General features: G+C 47.3%; 1 protein-coding gene across 5 annotated transcripts in view; it reads left to right on the forward strand.

The window, feature by feature from the left end:
• The window catches only part of USP9X (ubiquitin specific peptidase 9 X-linked), a 255,269-nt gene that overhangs the window by 108,716 nt on the left and 125,323 nt on the right, over positions 1 to 21,230 (forward strand). For all 5 annotated transcript variants that reach the window (XM_073566031.1, XM_073566034.1, XM_073566033.1 and 2 more), the window contains exons 8-9: positions 2,417 to 2,668; positions 12,400 to 12,538. In XM_073566031.1, coding sequence (XP_073422132.1) covers positions 2,417 to 2,668; positions 12,400 to 12,538 — 391 coding nt within the window. The remainder of the gene's footprint in view (positions 1 to 2,416; positions 2,669 to 12,399; positions 12,539 to 21,230) is intronic.

Here is a 21,230-nt window from a genome sequence, read left to right on the forward strand (position 1 = left end):
AATGTAAAATCTGTCCATTTATAATGACCATGGACAAAATAAAGATCCCAAACTCGCATCATTACTATAAGATCCCAGGTACTTTCAGCTGCATCATATCTAATGTAGTGTTCTTAAGGTGAACCTGTTAGCAGGATTTTGCTCAGTAAACTGCAGGCATTTCCAAGTTATCAGTTTTAAACTGATTAAAATGATAACAGAGGTGAAGAAATCCAGCTTGTAGTTCTTGTGTAATCTGTGTTAGGCTGAGTTCACACGTGGCGTCTTTTTCGCGTTTCCGCAGCGGTTTTAACCGTGCGATTTTGCCGCGAAAAATAAGCATCCCATGCATTCCTATGGGATTCCGCAATGTTGTGCTAATGCTGCGGTTTTTACCGCGGCGGAATCGCTTTGCGGTAAAAACCACAGCATGCTCATTAATTTGCGGAATCGCGGAGATCCCGCACCCATAGGAATGCATTGTTCCGCTTATTTCCCGCATGTGGCTGTGCACACCATGCGGAAAGTAAGCAGAACAATTGCGGATGGTACCCATGGTCCGGAGGAGAGAAGACTGTCCTCCGGGCTTTGGGTACCATATCCCTGTAAAAAATAGAATTTAAAAATAAAAAATATTGTTATTCTCACCCTCCGACGTCCCGCGCAGCCTTCCCGCTTCTCTTCACGCTCTCGTTCCCAGTAGTCCTTTGCGAAAATGCTCGCGATGACGTCCCTTCTCGCGGGATCGCGAAGTCTCGCGGTCATTCGCGCGACGTCATCGCGAATTACCGCGAGACGTCGCGATCCCGCGAGAACTGACGTCATCGCGGGCATTTTCGCAAAGGATTACTGGGAACGGATGCGCGGGACGTCGGAGGGTGAGAATAACACTATTTTTTTTTTTTTTTTTTTACATTCTATCTTTTACTACTGATGCTGCATAGGCGGCCTCAGTAGTAAAAAGTTGGTCACACTTGTCAAACACTATGTTTGACGAGTGTGACCAACCTGTCAATCAGTTCTCCAAGCGATGCTACAGATCGCTTGGAAAACGCTAGCATTTTGCAAGCTAAATACGCTTGCAAAATGCTAGTTTTTCCGCGGGAAAATCGCGGGAATTTAAAATGCGATTTTCCCGCGGACTGGAATTCTGGAATTCTCGCGATAATTTCCGCGAGAGTTCCGGTACGTATGCACTTAGCCTTAGAAGTTTTCATTTAATAAGATGCCTCTGCTTGAGAGCGTGAAATATAGGCAGAGTTTTAGCTTCCTGCTCTAAGCCAAAGAAACCAAGGAAAGACCTGCCAACAGGCCGCCCCTAAGCACACAGTGTCTCTCTCTGTCTCTATGATAAGGAACATGTTTGTGCTTTGGGTCGGTCTGTGGACAGGTCTTTCCTTAGTTTCTCTGGCTTGGAGCAGGAAGGTAACTGCCTACATTCCTGCCCCGGAGCATGGGCATCGCATTAATTGAAAATTTTTTACACTGATTACACAAGAACCACAAGATGGATTTCTTCACCCCGGGTATCATTTTAATCAGTTTAACACTGCTAACATGACAATGCCTGTAGTTTACTTGGCAAAATCCTGCTGACAGGTTCACTTTACTTATATAATTTGTATTTCTATAGCACCAACATTTTCCGCAGCACTTTTACATTTTAGAGGGGACTCGCTGATTAGTAGTGCAGACTTGCAGCGCTGGAGTCCTGAGTTTAAATCCACCAAGGACAACATCTGCAAGGAGTTTGTTCTCCCTGTGATTGTGTGGGTTTCCCTAGTGATAGGGAATTTTGATTGTGAGCCCCCATTGGGGACAGTGCAGATAATGTCTGTAAAGTGCTATGGAATTAATGTTATATAAATGAGTAAACATTTTTGGCCACAGTGGTTTTCTCACTGTCAGACATTGATAGTTCTTCACAGTGCTTGTTTTACCTATTACGTTAGTCATGTGTCCTCTTGTGCATAAATGTGAGTCTTCAGATTTTATTATTCTATGCCTGATAGTCTTGAATAGTTTGGAAAGCTTGCAGTTTACCTTTTTGGTTAACCATTAAAAGGTATCAACCACTAAGGAGTCTAAAATTTTTAATATTTTTCTGTCTTCTAACATGGTGCAAAGAAATAATTTTCCTATTTCTCAAAAAGGTGTTCTTAAGTTTAGAAATTATTTGTATCCATTCGCTCATTTGGTCTTCGGAGCCTGAGTGACCACCGCTCCATTCACATGCGGCTCCCTTTTCTCACGCTTGTTTGAGATCCCAGCAGTCTGCTCCCTAGAGATCAGGAAGTTATTCAATATCCTATGGTTGACACAGTTTCTAATCTAGACAGTCTCTTGGAAAAAAAACCCGTACTTATTTTTCTACTTCTCTAAATCACAACTTTGAATGTGCTGCAGTTATAAAATGTTTTACGCTTGTCTTTTGTAGGCCATTTGGACAGTGCTACGATTTTTTAACTCTTCATACAGTCAAGAAATACTTTCTTCCAATTATAGAAATGGTTCCTCAATTTCTAGAAAATTTAACTGATGAAGAATTGAAAAAAGAAGCAAAGAATGAAGCCAAAAATGATGCTCTCTCAATGATAATAAAATCCCTCAAAAACCTAGCTTCCCGTGTTCCAGGACAGGAAGAAACTGTCAAAAATTTAGAGATTTTTAGACTTAAAATGATACTTAGGTGAGTTGTGCTTGTCTGCCTGTAACCGATTTTACAGAATGTTGCCCCCCCCCCCCCCCAATATTGGTCTGTATTTATTTTAAAAATAAAACAAAACCTTGCAATCTTCACCTGGCAGATAGGACTGTTCTGGACTCATACCTACTATCCTTCCAGAAAATCCACTTTTGCATTGGCAGAAAAGGACGGACTTGGACCTATTTTTTGTGTTGACGCAACTAATGAGCCTGTACAAGGGTTGTTGTGAAGGAAAGGGGATCCGTGACATCACCTGTTGTGATTTGTGGATCCTATATCAGCATTGTATACAGGCTTTTCTTACTATTGGAATCCTGCTTGTGTTGAGATTTCCTAAAATGACAGTAAGTCGTAAAGGTATTATCCAGGAAGATTTTTTTTTTTTTTTTTGTCTGGGGTGAAGAACTTTACAAGACTACATCTCCAGTCTGAGACGACAAGTTCCCTGATACAGTTCCTCACATTTACAGCTTTTGGTCTGTGTATCAGCATGACATCAGCAGTTATGTTCTGTCGTCACAGCGGAGAGGAAGAGAAGCTGTTCTGTCAGTGGATGTCACAAGAAGTAGTCAGAGCGGTCTGTGATTTGCTCTGAGCCTGGTGAGATCTGGTTCTAGGCGGAACAGGCAGGTAGTTAGCAACTACCTGTCTTAAGTTTTTGACTCCATACAAAAAACATTAGCAAAATCCTGTATAACCCCTTTTTAAATGGCATCAGTGGCCATTGAAAATGTTTTAAATCCGTTTTTTTTTGTGTAAAATTCATTTTATGCATTCCTTCTAAACTTGTGATATTTTCATGCTTTAGATTAGTATGTCTCACTAAAGACAATAATTTGCAGTACCACATCATTTTATTAGGTTGTATAGGTGAGGTAACAGGGAGTCACTCATTTGTTGTATCTTGTAGTCAAAGTGGAGATATCTTTGTAAAAATCAGCTATTTTCACATTCATGGTCTGTCATGTACACTGCTCAAAAAATTAAGGGAATACTAAAATACCACATCCTAGATATCACAATGAAATATTACAGCTGCAAATCTTTATTCATTACGTAGTGGAATAGTGGAGTAGAATAAAACCTAAAAATGATCAATGTAAATCAAAATTAATATCCCATGGAGGTCAGGATTTAGAATGATACTCAAAATCAAAGTGGAAAATCAAATTACAGGCTGATCCAATCTCTGTGGAAATGCTTCAAGACAAGAAAATGATGATTAGTACTGTGTGTGGCATCCATGTGTCCTTATGAAGCTGAAGATGTTGTCCTGAGGGATCTCTTCCCAGATCTGGATTAAAGCATCAGTCAACTCCTGGACTGTCTGTGGTGCAACGTGGTGTTGGTGGATGAAACATGGAATGAGACATGATGTGCTCGGATTGAATTAGTCTGGGGAATGGGCAGGCCAGTCCATAGCATCAATACTTTAATCATGCAGGAACTGCTGACACACTTCAGCCACTTGAGGCCTAGCGTTTTCATGCATCAGAAGGCATCCAGGCTCACTGCACCTGCATATGGTCTCGCAATGCGTCTGAGGATCTCATCCTGGTAACTGACAGTCATGGTACCTCTGGCTAGCACATGGAGGGCTGTGCAACCCTCCAAAGAAATGCTTCCCCACACCATTACTGACCCACTGTCAAACTGGTGATGATGGAGGATGTTGCAAGCTGCAGATCGTTCTCAATGACGTCTCCTCATTGTCATGTCTGTCACATTTGCTCAGTGTGAACCTGCTCTCATCCATGAAGAGCACAGAGCGCCAATGTTGAATCTGCCAATCTTTGTTTTCTCTGGCAAATGCCAATCGCCCTGTACGGTGCGGGGCTCTAAACACAACACCCACTTGAGGACATCGAGCACTCACACCGAAGTCTGTTTCTGACGGTTTGAGCAGACACATGGATGTTAGTGGCCTGCTCGAGGTTATTTTGCAGGACTCTGGCACTGCTCCTCCTGTTCCTACATGTGCAAAGGAGGAGGTAGCGGTCCTGCTGCTGGGTTGTTGCCCTCCTACTGTACTGGCTTGTCTCCTGGTATCTGCTCCATGCTCTGGACACTGATGACAGACAGATACCCTTCTTGCCACATCTCACATTGATGTGCCATACTGAATGAGCTGCACTATCTAAGCAACTTCTCTAGGTTGTAGACACCGCCTTATGCTACTGTACCTCTAGGTGTGCGAGTAATGACAAAATGCAAAAGTGACCAAAACAGCCAAAAAGGATGAGAACCATGACATGGTCTGTGGTCACCCCCCCTGCAGAACCACTCTAGGGTTGTCATAGGGGTTGTCATAGGGGTTGTCTTGCTGATTGTCTATCATTTCTACCTGTTGTCGTCCATTTGTACAACAGTGGGAGAAATTGATTCACAATCAGTATTGCTTCTTAACTGGACAGGTTGACTTCACAGAAGTGTGATTGGCTTGGAGTTACATTGTGTTGTTTAAGTGTTCCCTTTATTTTATTTTTTTGAGCAGTATATTATTCATTCTTCAGCTGCATTGTAATGGTACATTTCTCCAGGTGCCATCCACAGCTTTCCCTCACTAAAGAAATTGATGAAATATGGAAGGGAAAAGGATTTCACTTAACTGACCTGCACACCATGCTGTTTTAAGAAGGGCTTGTTTAAGTTAGAAATAACCTTAACTCTCCAAAGGTGCCAGAACACTGGTCTGAGGTCGTACTCATCTCCCAGTTTGTGGTAGTGGGCTGTTCCCATTTTAATGATGGGCCGTTACATAGTTTAACTTGCTCACATTAGTTGGTCAGACCCAACAATGGAAGAGAACTATAGCAGGCAAGTCAACAATCCTTAATTGCACTTGTGGCTTTACATGGTAAAAATAAGAATAAATTGGTTTTATATTTAGCAAAGCTTATTTCCTTCCATACAAGAATTGCCTAAATGTCACATTGTAGATCAATGTATTCAAATAGTAATTGCACTAATGTTGGCATTAAATAGCCATACCCAGGCACTGGCCAACACAACAGATCAAGAACTATTCACAGAAAGATATAGTTATTGTAGACGGTGATACATTTTATTCAGCAATGAAAGTTGCATCAAATTTTAAAACAATCTCAAATTGAGTCCACAAAAAGACGACATTACAGAGTAAGAGACAGTGTAAGAGGTGTAGTAAAGAATGTTATACACTTAGAATAATGGGATACTCTTGTTGTAATCCACATGCAAGTATAAAGTGCATCGTGCCGAATGCTAAAGTGCAAGTGGACTGTACCATGATGAAACTACAGTAGTATAACAATCTGACACCAATAAGCAAAACCTTCAACCCAAGGTGGATAAGAGGATTGTAACGATGCAAGTACCGGTGTTCATCTCCTGCTAGAATGGCGCCATGCCCCAACGCGTTTTGACACTAGCCTTCTACACACCCTCTGACAAAAGAATTTATTTTGCTGGCTCAAGGTGTTCTGTTGTATCTTGTATTGCGATTACTCTTAAAGAATATTTACACTGTCGCCTTATTGGGGGACACAGAACCGTGGGTGTTATGCTGCTGTCCACTAGGAGGCGACACTATGCATAATCTGAAAAAGATTAACTTTGGCTCCTCCTCTGCAGTATACACCCCTGGACGGCGTCAGCCTTCTCCAGTTTTTGCTTAGTGTCGCAGGAGGCACACCTAAGATTTTTTTTTTTACACTCCGTCTTTTTCCTGGATTTTTTCCCAAAGGACTACAGATGAAGAAAAGAGGGTCTCCAGCGAGACTCCCGGCATGGCTCCCTCCTCGGTCCCCTATTAGGGGTACCCGGTTGAGGTCGAGGTGGCTATTCCCCATGTCGCTCCCTCACCAGTCCCTCGGGTACTGGTTCGAGGTCGAGACCCCCCCCTCCTTCCTCAGTTCCGTCCGGCTCTGGGTCGAGGTCGAGGCGACGATTAAGCCCCCTGATGGTGACAGCAGCACCCTCCCTAATCTCCCTCTGGGGGTATTAGGTTGAGACACCGCAGGTAGGGCCTGTACCAGGCACCAGGGACCCCAGTCCACCTGTGGGCTCCTTTTGGGACCGGGGGAGGTGCAGTAAGGCAGGGCACTTATCAGAGACCGGGCTTCCTGCGCCCCGGTCTCTGCAGCACTGGCGCCACAAGGTACCTTCCACAGGGCCCCAGTCACATATATGGCCCCACCGCCAGCCCTCCTTTCATTCTGGGGGGGTCTGGTTTAAATCCGACCCCCCCCCCCCCGCGGACGACCGCGCCGTCCTGGAGCCCTGCTGGGCAGGAGACCTCAAATTTAGGCCGTGGCTTCGGCCTAGCCGAAGTCGCCGACCCATTCCCGCCCCCCGGATGACGAAAATGACACTGGAGTGTCATAGGAGGGGCGCGCTTTTACATGGCCCAGCGTGCCCTTTTCCAGCTCCGCCCCTTCCCTCTCCACCTCAGAATCCGGTGGCCATCTTGCTGCACCTGGAAGAACGCAGCACAGCAGTCTCCAGGGGGCACAGGACGTGGGATGTATCAGCGCTGGACCTAAGCGGGAGCACCGGTGGGGTAAGATCACAGCTGGGTCCTTGGTACTCAGCTGTGAATTGCTATACCATATAGCGCTCTCCTCTCCTCTGCGTAGATACCCCTGTAGGGCCTCCACTAATCAGCCTAGGTACTATGTCGGGCTCAAGGAAAAGAACCAGGCAAGACTGCTTTTATGCAGTCTGCACAGCCTGCAAGGCCACTCTCCCCAGCGGCAGCACGTACCCGCACTGCCGGGACTGTACCCAAAAAACAGGATCAGAACCCAAAGAAGTCCCTACCAACGCTTCTGCGACCGCTACTACGCCGGAATGGGCGACTCAGATGTCGCAGTCTGACAGTCTATAGATAACCTGACCTCCACATTACTGCAGGGTCATGTCTCGGCTATGAACGTTACCCAGCAAAGGGACGTCCGGTCTCATGATCAGGGCGCTTCCGACAGTTCGAGGCGTAAGCGGACCCACAGGTCGCGTTCAGCTGCGTCCTCACATAGCAATAGGTCTTCCCCCTCCAGGGAAAGACACAGTGGCCTCAGGTCACCGAGGCCGTCCCCTGATAGAGAAGGACAATGCGGATCTCCACAACAATCCCAGACCACGGGAAACCTCCGCTCTAGTTCGCCCGCTAGGGAGCTCCTTAGCGATGCGCAGGACTCAGAGGGCATATGTGACTCCAATTCAGATAATGAAACAGAGAACGCTTTGCTCCCTTGTCCCCCTAGCAATACTGCGATAGTTGAGGATATCGTCTCTTCCATCCTTCGGGTGCTGGACATTTCAGATCCAACTCCGGAAGCACCAGAACACAAGATTTCCTTTGAAAGTGTTCAGAAACCATCGAAGGTCTTCCCTAATCACCCGGAATTTCAAAAAATACTTTCTAAGCATTTTTCGCAGCCTGAGAAAATATTCGCCAATCGCAAGTATTTGGAAGCAAAATACCCCTTTCCACAGAAAGACACCAAGGATTGGACAGATCCGCCTGAAGTGGACCCTCCAGTCTCTAGGCTGGCAGCACAAACTCTTCTCTCGCTCCCGGACAGTTCAACCCTCAAGGACACGGCAGACAGACAAGTCGAACGCATGGCTCGTTCAATCTTTGAAGCGGCAGGTGCCTCTTTGGCTCCCGCATTTGCTTCAGTTTGGGCAGCCAAGGCCATCATGGCTTGGGCTGCTCTATTGCAAAAGGGCCTTCAAGCTTCAAATCCTCAGCTGGCAAACCAGGCGGTGCAAATTGCAGTGGTGGCAGATTACATGGTCCTTGCAGCGTTGGACTCTGCAAGAGGAATAGCGGGAATAGCATCAAACGCCATTACAATCCGGCGTATTCTCTGGCTAAGAGAATGGAAAGCGGATGCGGCCTCAAAAAAGTCCCTAACAAAACTCCCGTTCTTCAGTGGCCGTCTTTTCGGTGAAAAGCTGGATACAATGATATCCAATGCTACCGGGGGCAAAAGTACTTCCCTCCCTCAACTAAGACCAAAACGCACGTTTAAAAGGCGTAATCAATCTCGTTTCCGATCCTTTCGGAATTCTTCGGGCTGGTCCGTCTCACGCCCAGCACAAAACCGTAATCGTTCCCCCCGCAGGGACAACACACGTGCGGCACAGAGGCCGGACAGGAACTGGCAATCAAAGGCAAGCCAGGCAAAACCTAAAGGAGGAAAACCTCAGACTTTTCCCTCGTCCTGACTCATGCCCTCTGGAAGAAACCCCACTTGTAGGCGGACGACTGCTACTCTTTCAGCAGGTCTGGCTGCCTATTACAGAAGACAAGTGGGTCAAGGAAATAGTGTCTTCAGGATACAAAATCGAGTTTACTACCAGCCCACCGCACAGGTTTTTTCCCTCTGCCCCTCCAAAATCCCCGCTCAAAGCTCAGGCCTTCTGTCAAGCAGTTTCTTCCCTCCTGCGAGCAGGAGTCATAGTGCCAGCCCCAGCAGAAGAGCGCTTCTGAGGGTTCTACTCCAACCTGTTTGTGGTGCCGAAGAAGGGAGGCAGCGTCCGACCCATACTAGACCTCAAGCAACTCAACAAGTACGTTCGAGTTCGTCACTTCCGCATGGAATCCCTCCGGTCAATCGTTGCGTCTATGGAAATAGGAGAATATCTTGCCTCCATAGACATACAGGACGCATACCTGCATATACCGATTGCTCCCGCCCATCAGAGGTTTCTCAGATTCGCAATCAACCAAGACCATTACCAGTTTGTGGCCCTCCCGTTCGGTCTGGCCACGGCTCCCAGAACATTTACAAAGGTCATGGCAGCTACCATGGATGTTCTGCACTCCAGAGGCCTAGTAGTCGTTCCATACCTGGACGACCTTCTCATCAAGGCCCCCACCCTCAAGGACTGCGAGGTCAACGTCTCGATCACGATCGACACTGACGCGCCTGGGATGGTTAGTCAATTTACGGAAGTCCTCGACTACCCCGAGTCAGTCTCTGACCTTCCTGGGGATGCTATTCGACACCTCCAAGGGTCTGGTGATCCTCCCCAGGGACAAGGCACTGGCTCTCCGTCTGGGAGTTCACACACACTCCTCCGCAAGTCCCCCAGATCTCTCCGGTATGCCATGAGAGTACTTGGCAGGATGGCAGCAGCAATGGAGGCGGTACCATTTGCCCAGTTTCACCTCAGACCCCTTCAACTGGCCATCCTCAAGTCCTGGGACAGGAATCCGTTCTCCCTCGACAGGGAGTTCCAGTTATCAGCAAACACCAGGAGGTCCCTGCACTGGTGGCTCAAGCCAACCTCGCTTGCAAGGGGAAAATCCTTTCTCTCCGGTCAATGGAAGGTTTTGACCACCGACGCAAGCCTTATGGGTTGGGGCACGGTGCACCTACATCACAGAGCGCAAGGCAGGTGGTCACCAAGGGAATTGACCATGCCCATCAACATCCTGGAAATTCGGGCCATCTTCCTGGCGTTGAAAGCCTTCCATCACTTGCTGGCAGACTCTCATATCAGAGTACAGTCGGACAATGCCACGGCAGTGGCATACGTGAACCATCAAGGCGGCACCCGCAGCATCCAGGCGATGACCGAAGTAACACGTATCCTACAATGGTCGGAGGCTGCAAGGTCGGTACTCTCCGCTGTCCACATTCCGGGTGTGGACAACTGGGAAGCCGACTATCTCAGCCGACAAGGAATTGACTCTGGGGAATGGTCTCTCCATCCCGAAGTCTTCTGTCAGATCTGTCATCGTTGGGGGACCCCGGACGTGATATGATGGCATCCCATCTCAATGCCAAGGTTCCCAATTTCATGGCCAGGACGCGCGATTCGCGATCGCTCGGAGCAGATGCCCTGGTTCAGGACTGGACCCAGTTCCAGCTTCTGTACATTTTTCCACCCCTCCCCCTGATCTCCAGAGTCCTGAGGAAGGTCAAACAAGAGGGTGTTCCCACCATTCTGATCGCTCCAGACTGGCCCAGGCGTACATGGTACGCTGACGTCGTGCAACTCGCAGCAGACGCTCCCTGGCGTCTCCCCACACGTCCCGACCTCCTGTCACAAGGCCCGTTCTTCCACCAGAACTCAGGGGCTCTCAATTTGACGGCGTGGCCTTTGAGACCTGGGTTTTGACCCAAGCAGGTTTTTCACCGGACGTTGTTTAAACCATGATCAGGGCTCGAAAGCAAACTTCAGCCAGGATTTACTATCGTACCTGGAAGGTTTTTCTTCACATGGTGCGACTCTCGTGGGCAGATTCCACTTCCCTATTCTCTTCCAAAGGTCATCGGGTTCCTTCAGTCAGGCCTGGACGCCGGGCTATCCCTGGGCTCACTGAAGAGCCAGGTGTCAGCGCTTTCAGTGCTCTTTCAGAGGCGTATTGCTAACAAGCCGCAAGTGGAGACTTTTCTCCAAGGGGTTTCCCGATTGGTTCCCCCCTACAAACATCCGTTGGAGACGTGGGACCTCAACCTGGTCTTGACAGCACTACAGTCACCTCCTTTTAAACCCCTTAGGGTGGTCTCACTCCACTTTCTATCACAGAAAGTGGTTTTCCTGGTGGCAATCACCTCGCTACGCAGGGTGTCTGAACTTTCAGCTCTTTCCTGCAGACAACCCTTCCTGGTTTTTCATCAGGACAAGGTGGTTCTCCGTACAGTACCATCCTTCCTTCCGAAGGTCGTGTCCAGCTTCCAACTCAATGAGGAAATATCACTACCGTCTCTTTGCCCGGCTCCCGTTCATAGGGTAGAGAAGGCTCTGCATACGCTTGACCTTGTCAGGGCATTGCGTATTTACGTGTCTAGGACTGCTCCCTTCCGGAAGTCTGATTCACTTTTCCTTCTTCCAGAAGGCGTTCGCAAGGGCCTACCGGCTTCCAAAGCCACCCTTGCTAGGTGGATCAAGTCCACCATTCAAGAGGCTTACCGCCTCAACAATTCTCTCCTTCCGGACGGTATCACGGCACACTCTACGCGGGCGGTAGGGGCCTCTTGGGCCATTCGGCATCAAGCCTCAGCACATCAAGTGTGTAAGGCAGCCACTTGGACTAGCCTGCACACATTTACAAAACACTACAGAGTGCATACCCAGTCCTCAGCGGATGTGAGCCTGGGTAGACGGGTCCTGCAGGCGGCAGTACCCCAAGTCTAGGGGACTGTCAGCACAATATTTGTCCACTGCTTCCCACCCAGGGACTGCTTTAGGACGTCCCACGGTTCTGTGTCCCCCAATAAGGCGACAGAGTAAAGGAGATTTTTGTGTACTCACCGTAAAATCTCTTTCTCTTAGCCTTTAATTGGGGGACACAGCTCCCACCCTGTTGCCCTTGCGGGCCGTTGTTACGGTTGGGTTCTCATATTGTTGTTTGAGCCTGTTTATAGTAGGATTTTTTTACAGGCATGGTTATGTTTCTGGTATATTCCTCCTAATGCTTTTGCACAAAACTGGAGAAGGCTGACGCCGTCCAGGGGTGTATACTGCAGAGGAGGAGCCATAGTTAATCTTTTTCAGATTATGCATAGTGTCGCCTCCTAGTGGACAGCAGCATAACACCCACGGTTCTGTGTCCCCCAGTTAAAGGCTAAGAGAAAGAGATTTTACGGTGAGTACACAAAAATCTCCTTTTTAAAACCACAAATATGGTACATACGCACAAAAAAATGAAGTGTCAGAGCTACATGCTTTTAAGTTGCCCGTTAACATTTTTATTAATATTACACTTTTTTTAGGTTATTACAAATTTCTTCCTTCAATGGAAAAATGAATGCACTTAATGAAGTGAACAAAGTTATATCAAGTGTCTCGTACTACACGCACAGACATGGCAATCCGGAGGAGGAGGAGTGGTTGACTGCAGAGCGGATGGCAGTAAGTACAGCTTTAATAGTTGGCATGTTGAATAAAGAATTTAATTAAACTGGCCACTATTTGGACAGCCCCTTTCTTAAATGCTCAAATCCCATAAGTAAAGCTATATTCTCCACCTGCATTGGCTCTGGGTCTCCCAATGCTGGCATAAATCAGCAGTTTTTCATCGGCTTCTGTTTATCGATATTCTGTTAGATGTCTGCTCTGTTTCAATAGTAAGGCTATGTGCACACGTAGATTTTGGTCCTGCGGATTTGGAAAAATCCGCAGGTAAATGCTCAGGTCAAAAGACCTGCGGATTAGCCTGCGGTTTAGCCCTGCAGTTTCACACCTCTACAATGAAGGTGTGAAACTGCAGCGGAATCCGCACAAAAATTGACATGCTGCGGATTTGAACCTGCAGCAAATCTGCGCGGAAAGATCTGCAGCATGTGCACAGCGTTTTACAGTTTACCATTGAAAACAATGGTACTGTACAACGCTCCTAAATCTGCTGCGGACCCGCAGAGCCTGAAATACTGCGGATCCGCAGCAGAATCCGCATCTTGTGCACATAGCCTAAAGGCTGCAGCCTGTCAGCGACTGCTGTTTAATAGTGATGATCGAGTATGCTCGTTACTCGAGATTTCCCGAGCATGATCGGGTGTTCCCTGAGTATTTTGGACGTGCTTGAAGATTTAGTTTGTGTCGCGCAGCTGCATGATTTGCTGCTGCTAGACGGCCTGAACTCGTGTAGGAATTGCCTGTTTGTTATGCAATCCCCACATGTATTCAGGCTGTCTAGTAGCCGTAAATCATTCAGCTGCAGCGAGACCAACTAAATCTCCGAGCATGCCCAAAATACTCGGAGATCACCCGAGCATGCTCGCTCATCACTAATTAGAAGCAGCGTTCACATAATGTCACTTGAATGCCAGCAGGCACGGCACCAACGTCACTGGTATGGCGCCAGTTCAGGAGGTGAATTTTAAGTTTTTCTTATTTTACATTGGGGGAGGAAGGGAGGACTTTGGCATTTAACAAATGTTTTGCCCAACCATTGGAAATCCCCGTTTAAATGTGGTGTTTTTTTTTTGTTTGTTTTTTTAGCATTTAATTTATGGATAAATGCACATTTTTGTAATGACTGTAACCACTTAGAGACTTATGCTAGAATCCATGTTTCACTCGCAAACTATGGCACAGTGCATAAACTCGCCATGGGTCTCTTGGCAGCCTCATAAGTGCTTATGCTAGGGGGTCTGTAAAAAGTATCAAAAGGAACATGTAGTGTAAAAGCAAGATAGGGTGATATAAAAAGTAAAGTTGAGTTCAAAATTCTGTTCCTATTATGATCTGCGGCAAATATTCTTGCAGTATTCGCCAAATGTCACTAGTGTCAATGAGAGTAGAAACGAATGAATATGTTCGGAACTGATCATCAACCATTAATTCGACATGAATAGCGTACCAATATGGCACGAATATGGCAAACTCAGATTCAGTGACTGATTCCGAACATATTTGCTCAACACTAGTAAAAAGTTTATGCTCACCCAGTCTAGCTGTGCAAAAGTCAGGCCCAACACACTGAGACACAACATGAGGCTGGATAGCCAAACCTCCCGAACAGCTTATGCTTTTTCACCTGTGCAAGCAACTTGTGTCAAATTGCTGAGAAGTTCCAGAAAAAAACTGATTAGAGGAGCGCTGCTAGTAGAATTAACTATAGGAATACAAAAAATAGTGCTTCCAAACCAACCAGGTTCCTTCGTTTTTATTTTTATTTTATTTTTTTTAAATTGCTCTGGTTACTCGTAGTGCTTGTGTTGTTTCTGTATATTTTTTTTTTTTCCTTGCACCTAGCAGTAATTTAAAGGGAATCTGTCACACGGTTTTTGCTGTTCAGAGAGAACAGCATATCGTAAAGCTAGAAACTGATCCCAGTGATGTCACTAAGGGTACGTGCACACGCTGCGGATTGATCTGCGCAGATTTGGCTAAATCCGCAGGTAAATCTGCAGGTCAAAAGACCTGCGGTTTATCTGCGGATTAGCCTGCGGTTTATCATCTCTACAATGGAGGAGATGGTAAACATGTCAATTCTTTCTGCGGATTAGAAACCGCAGCAAGGCTGCACTGCGGTTTCCATTTCCCATAGGATATTATGGTACTGTACACTGCAGCAGAAACTGCTGCGGATCCGCAGGACCAAAACTGCTGTGGATCTGCAGCAGAATCCCTTACTGGGCTACTTGCTGCAGTTTTTTTTTTTTTTTTTCTTTTTAATGAGCATTGTTTTTCACTACCAATAAACTTGATTCCTCCATATTCACGAGCTCTGTAGAAAACTACCCCAACAATGAACAACTTTTTATGTACAATGTGTATAGACAGAAAGCTGTCAGTGTGGGTGGGGTTATACTAAATGTTCAGAGAATTGGTAAATGTGTAGCAGATAATAGATTTTAAGCAAAATGGCAGCAACAGTAAAGTGATATTGCTAGAATCTGGAGCTGCTGCTGACTGGGGATGAGCGATTAGCTTCAGATAACTCCTTATCCGAATAGTTATAGCACATAGCACTTACTGAATAGCTGCATCGGGAACTCGGATACCTGGAGCGCTCCCGATAATCAGCTGTTAGGCGCCGCAGGTGTTGGGGCTTTGTGAAAGTCACAACACATGCATGGAGAGCCTGTTTGTTGACTATCAGGAGCGCTCCAGGTATCCAGGTTCTCGATGCAGCTTTTTGGGAAGAGCTATAGCTAATTGGATGAGTTATCCAAAGCTACAGTATTCACTCATCCCTACAACGGACATATTCCCTTTAAAATCCTCTTCCAAAGTAATCACTTTATGCTGGAACAATATTTAGAGCAAAAACCTTATTTTATATAATAATTTCATAGCAAAGGATAGTCAATACCTTTCTATAAGAAAACAATAATTGTCTTTGTCCTACTTTTGTGATCAGAAAATCTCTGTGGAGTTTCTTTGCTGTACATATAACTAGTTACAGGTTGTTAATTTTGGGGAATGTTCTAGAAGTATTCAGCAGATGTGTTACACTAACCATATGGTTTATATGCGGTTAAACAAAATAAGCTATTCCATTTATGCAGTGCAGACATCTGGTCACAAGCAAGTCACAATAAAATCAGGATTATTGTGAAGAAACCGCAGCACAGAGTTGCTAAATCCTGTTTGTACTACTGATTGACAAATATTTAATTTAAAAAAAAAAAAAGAGTTAAACTCTTTATGCTTTTTCTGGTTGCCATTTAAAAGGTTTTTTTCCCCCACTAGTTTTCCATTTTTCTTAGAAGTACCAATAAAGAAAATCTGAACTGTTCAGTCATCATGCTGTTAATAACCAGATAAAAAAAAAAAACCTTTCTAAAGGTACTTTCACACTAAGCGATATCGCTAGCAATATCGCTATAACTTGTGACGTTATAGCGATATTGCTAGCGATATCGCTGTGTCTGATACTTACCTACAACCCGCTGGTTATCACTGATCGCGCGAGAACAGGCTGGACTGTTTCTCGTCGTCAGCTTCCTGCTGTGAAGACGAGCAACGCGTGGAGCCGGGCGGGAGGACGCAGGATCGCCTGGTGTGACAGGTAAACAGCGACCCCCGACCCCTGCGATGTCGCTAGTGAGATCTGCCTGTGTGGCAGCTCACTAGCGACCACTTAGCGATGCACCAGCGATCCTGACCGCGTCATATCGCTGGTCGGGATCGCTGGTACATCGCTAAGTGTGACAGTACCTTAAGGGTGTGTGCACACGCTGCGGATGCGCAGCGGTTTTGGTCCTGCGGATCCGCAGCAGTTTCTGCTGCGGTGTACAGTACCATTATACTCAATGGAAAATGAAATCCCCAGTGCCCACGGTGCGGAATTTTCTGCACGGATTTGCTGCGGTTTCAAATGCGCAGCATGTCAACTCTTTGTGCGGATTCCGCTGCGGTTTGGCACCTGCTCCATGGCAGGTGTCAAACCGCAGGGGAAACCCGCAGGCTAAACCACAGAAAATTTGCAGATAAACCGCAGGTCTTTTGACCTAATAAAAAACAAATAAAAAACAAATAAAAAACAAATCTGAACTGAGAAAAGTAAGTTAATGTGTATGCACAATGTAAGTGCATATTAACACATGACCATTAACCAGAGAAAACAAAAAGCAAAAAACACAAATATCCTGAACTAAAAAGTAAAAAATGTATACTGCAAATAATGCATAAAGGTAATAATAATAAGGGTATTTAGTAAACATAATTAGTAAACATCATTATTTTGATCAAAATTATGTTTACTAAATACCCTTATTATTATTACCTTTATGCATTATTTGCAGTATACATTTTTTACTTTTTAGTTCAGGATATTTGTGTTTTTTGCTTTTTGTTTTCTCAGGTCTTTTGACCTGCAGATTTACACAAATCCGCGCAGAAAATTCCGCAGCGTGTGCACACACCCTTAGGCCGGGATCACACATGCGAGAAACTGACGAGTCTCTCATACCAGGCACTGTCGCTGGCACTCTGAAGCGGAGCATGTCAGATGAGTGTGGGTCAGACAGCTGGCATTACCACCGATCAGCTTTTACATAGGAGTGAACTGTGTATAGAGCTGTGCATGTTTGTCGCCATACTCTTTTCATCTGTCCCCTGCCAGAAATGAGAGATTGGTGGGGGTGTTGGGTGTCAGATCCCCATCTGATATTGATAGGCTATCCTATGGATACGACATTGATTAATTACATACCATTTGAAAACTGATTGCAAACATGAAACAAATGTTTCCTGCAATTATGTATTTTATACACTTCGTATATACTATATATAGTGTATATAAATTATCAAATAATGCTTAGGAGCGGTTTGCTATTAGCTGTCGGCTTTCAGGGTGGTTAGCACTGCAGCCTTGCAGCGCTGGAGTCCTGGGGGGTTAAAATCCCAACAAGGACAACATCTGCATGGAGTTTGTATGTTTTCCACGTGTTTACGTGGGTTTCCTCCCACATTCCAAAGACATACTGAGAGGGAATTTAGATTGTGAGCCCCATCGGGGATAATGTCTGTAAAGCGCTGTGGAATATGATAGCGCTATATAAATGATTAAAATAATTTAAACATGTCTTAGAAATCCAAAATAGTTTTTGTAGGCAAATGCACAGCACATATTGGCTAATCTCTACTAGTATGCCTAGCTAAATACTGGTTTCAGCTGCAACTATATTGCAGGCAGTTGATAGCAATATAGCTAATTATATGAATATGTGAATTACTCTGTCGCCTCATTGGGGGACACAGAACCATGGGTGTTATGCTGCTGTCCACTAGGAGGCGACACTATGCATAATCTGAAAAAGATTAACTTTGGCTCCTCCTCTGCAGTATACACCCCTGGACGGCGTCAGCCTTCTCCAGTTTTTGCTTAGTGTCGCAAGGAGGCACACCTTTTTTTCTTCCGTTTTTTTTTCCTTTTTTCGTCCGGAAATACAGATGAAGAAAAGTGGGTCTCCAGCGAGACTCCTGGCATGGCTCCCTCCTCGGTCCCCTATTAGGGGTACCCGGTTGAGGTCGAGGTGGCTATTCCCCATGTCGCTCCCTCCCCAGTCCCTCGGGTCCTGGTTCGAGGTCGAGACCCCCCTCCTTCCCCAACCCCTTTAAGGGGTCTGGGTTGAGGCGAGGATGAAGACCCCCTGACGGTGACAGACACACCCTCCCTAATCCCCCGCAGGGGGCATTAGGTTGAGACGCCTCAGGTAGGGTCGGAGATCAGGCAGCATTCCGCAGCTTCCCGTGACCCCAGGCCGGCTGAGGGATCCTGTTGGGGCCGGGGGAGGGTGCGGACTGGATGGCACAGCAGAGACAGGGCTTTTCTGCGTCCCTGTCTCTGCAACAGCAGCGGCTCCATAGCGCTTCAGGGGCCCCCCATACAGAAACCGCTACCCCTGCTACCCCCACCGCTATCCAGTCGACCATCCTGGGGGGGTCTGGTACAAATCCGCCCCGCCCCCCCCCGGACTACCGCGCCGCTCTGGAGCCTTCCTGGGCATCAGGCCTCTAATTTAGACCGCGGCTTCGGCCTAGCCGAAGCCGCCGCCTTTTCCCCGGCCCGCCCCCGGATGACCAAAATGACACGCTGGAGTGTCATAGAAGGGGCGGATTGAGGCAGAAAGGGCGCGTTTTTACAAGCCCAGCGCGCCCTTTTCAGCTCTCCGCCCCCTCTCCTCAGAGTCCCGGTGGCCATTTTTTCTGGATGAGATCCAGGAGAGGAGCATCACAGCGGTCTCCGGGGGGCACAGAACTGGCATCTGTCTGCGCTGGACCTAGGGGCACACCGGTGGGGTAAGCTCACAGCTGGGTTCTCATTACTCAGCTGTGAATCTATACTTCCTATAAGGCTCTCTGTGGGTTCCCTCTGCGTAGCCACCCCTGTACGATCCCTTATAGCCAGCCTCTGTGCACTATGCCGGGCTCAAGGAAGAGAACCAGGCAGGAATGTTTCTATGCGTTCTGCACAGCCTGCAAAGCCACGCTCCCTAGTGGCAGCACGTATCCGCACTGCCGGGACTGCATTCTGAACTCTGGGTCAGAACTAATGACGCTTCAGTGTCACAGGCCATGCCGGAATGGGCAACTCGGATGTCTCAGTCTATGACACAGTCCATAGACAACCTAACTGCCACATTGCTGCAAGCTCTGCAGAGTCGGGCCCCGGCTATGGACGGTACACAGCAAATGGACAGCTTGTCTCAGGAACATGCTGCTTCCGACTCTCACAGACGTAAGCGGACCCACAGGTCTCGATCACCTGAGTTGCACTATAGCACAAGGTCGTCCCCCTCCAGGGAGAGACAGCGTCATTCCAGGTCTCCTGGGCAGTCCCCTGCCACAGACAGTGCAATTTACCACAGGGATCCCCCACCACAGAAGACCCCCGCCCCAGGTCGCCCTCCAGGGATCATAAGGTCTTCCCTAATCACCATGAGTTTGAGAAAATACTTACCAAACAGTTTGCGCAGCCTGAAAAAAAATTCGCTAATCGCAAATATTTGGAAGCGAAGTACCCCTTCCCACAGAAAGACACCAAACAATGGACAGATCCACCTGAAGTGGACCCTCTGGTTTTTAGGCTAGCAGCGCAGACTTTACTCTCTCTGCCGGATAGCTCAACCCTCAGGGACGCAGCAGACCGGCAAGTAGAACGCATGGCTCGTTCTATTTTCGAAGCGGCAGGCGCCTCTCTGGGCCCTGCGTTTGCTTCAGTTTGGGCAGCCAAGGCCATCCTGGCTTGGGCCAAAAAACTACAGGAGGGTCTTCAGGTTTCAAATCCTGAGCTCTCGGACCAAGCGGTCCAGATAGCAGTGGTAGCAGACTACATGATTCATGCAGCCCTGGATTCCGCCAGAGGTGTAGCGGGAATAGCATCAAACGCCATCACGATCCGACGCATCCTCTGGCTGCGAGAATGGAAAGCGGATGCGGCCTCAAAGATGTCCCTCACGCGACTTCCGTATTTTACTGGAAGACTTTTGGGCGAAAAGTTGGACACCATGATAGCCAATGCCACTGGGGGTAAGAGTACCTCTCTCCCTCAACTAAAACCGAAACGCACGTTTAAACGAAGAAACCAGACGCGATTCCGATCCTTTCGGAATTCCTCGGGCTGGTCCGTTTCGTGCCCAGTGCAAAACCGTAACCGTTCTCCACGCAGGGACAACCCACGGACGCAGCAGCGACCGGACAGGTCTTGGCAGTTGAAAGCAGGCCAAGCGAAACCCAAGGGAGGAAAACCTCAGAACTTCGCTTCATCATGACTCGCGACCTCCGGAAGACACCCCACCAGTAGGCGGCCGACTTTTACTCTTTCAGCAAGTCTGGCTGCCTATTACAGAAGACAGGTGGGTCAGGGAAATAGTGTCTTCCGGATACAAGATAGAGTTCACTTCCGTTCCACCGAACCGGTTCTTCCTTTCTATTCCTCCAACACCACCAGAAAAGGCTCGTGCTTTCCACCAAGCGGTTTCCTCTCTCCTTCAATCAGGAGTTGTGGTGCCGGTTCCCGCGAACGAGAGATTCCGAGGATTCTACTCAAATTTGTTCGTAGTCCCCAAGAAAGGAGGCGGCGTCCGACCCATACTGGACCTAAAACAGCTCAACCATTACGTACGGGTCCGTCATTTCCGCATGGAGTCCCTCCGGTCCATCATTGCATCCATGGAGCAGGGAGAATACCTCGCCTCCATAGACATACAGGATGCGTATCTCCACATACCAATTGCTCCCGCCCACCAAAGGTTTCTCAGGTTCGCGGTCAACCAAAACCACTACCAGTTTGTCGCCCTTCCGTTCGGACTCGCCACGGCTCCAAGAACGTTCACCAAAGTCATGGCGGCAACCATGGCCCTTGAAACCTGGATTCTAACCCAGGCAGGTTTTTCACCAGCAGTCATCGCAACTATGATTAGGGCAAGGAAGCCTGCCTCCGCCAAGCTCTATTACCATACCTGGAGAGCTTTCTTTTCTTGGTGCGAATCTCATGGACAAGTCCCACTCCCTTATTCCCTCCCGAAGGTACTAGGTTTTCTTCAATCGGGCCTAGACGCCAAGCTATCCTTAAGTTCGCTTAAGAGTCAGGTGTCGGCGCTTTCAGTCCTTTTTCAAAAGCGCATTGCTATTAAACCGCAAGTAAGGA

Source organism: Dendrobates tinctorius, unplaced genomic scaffold (assembly GCF_039654945.1).
Source record: "Dendrobates tinctorius isolate UK_male_01 unplaced genomic scaffold, ASM3965494v1 ptg000016l, whole genome shotgun sequence".
In the NCBI taxonomy this organism is placed as follows: Eukaryota; Metazoa; Chordata; class Amphibia; order Anura; family Dendrobatidae; genus Dendrobates; species Dendrobates tinctorius.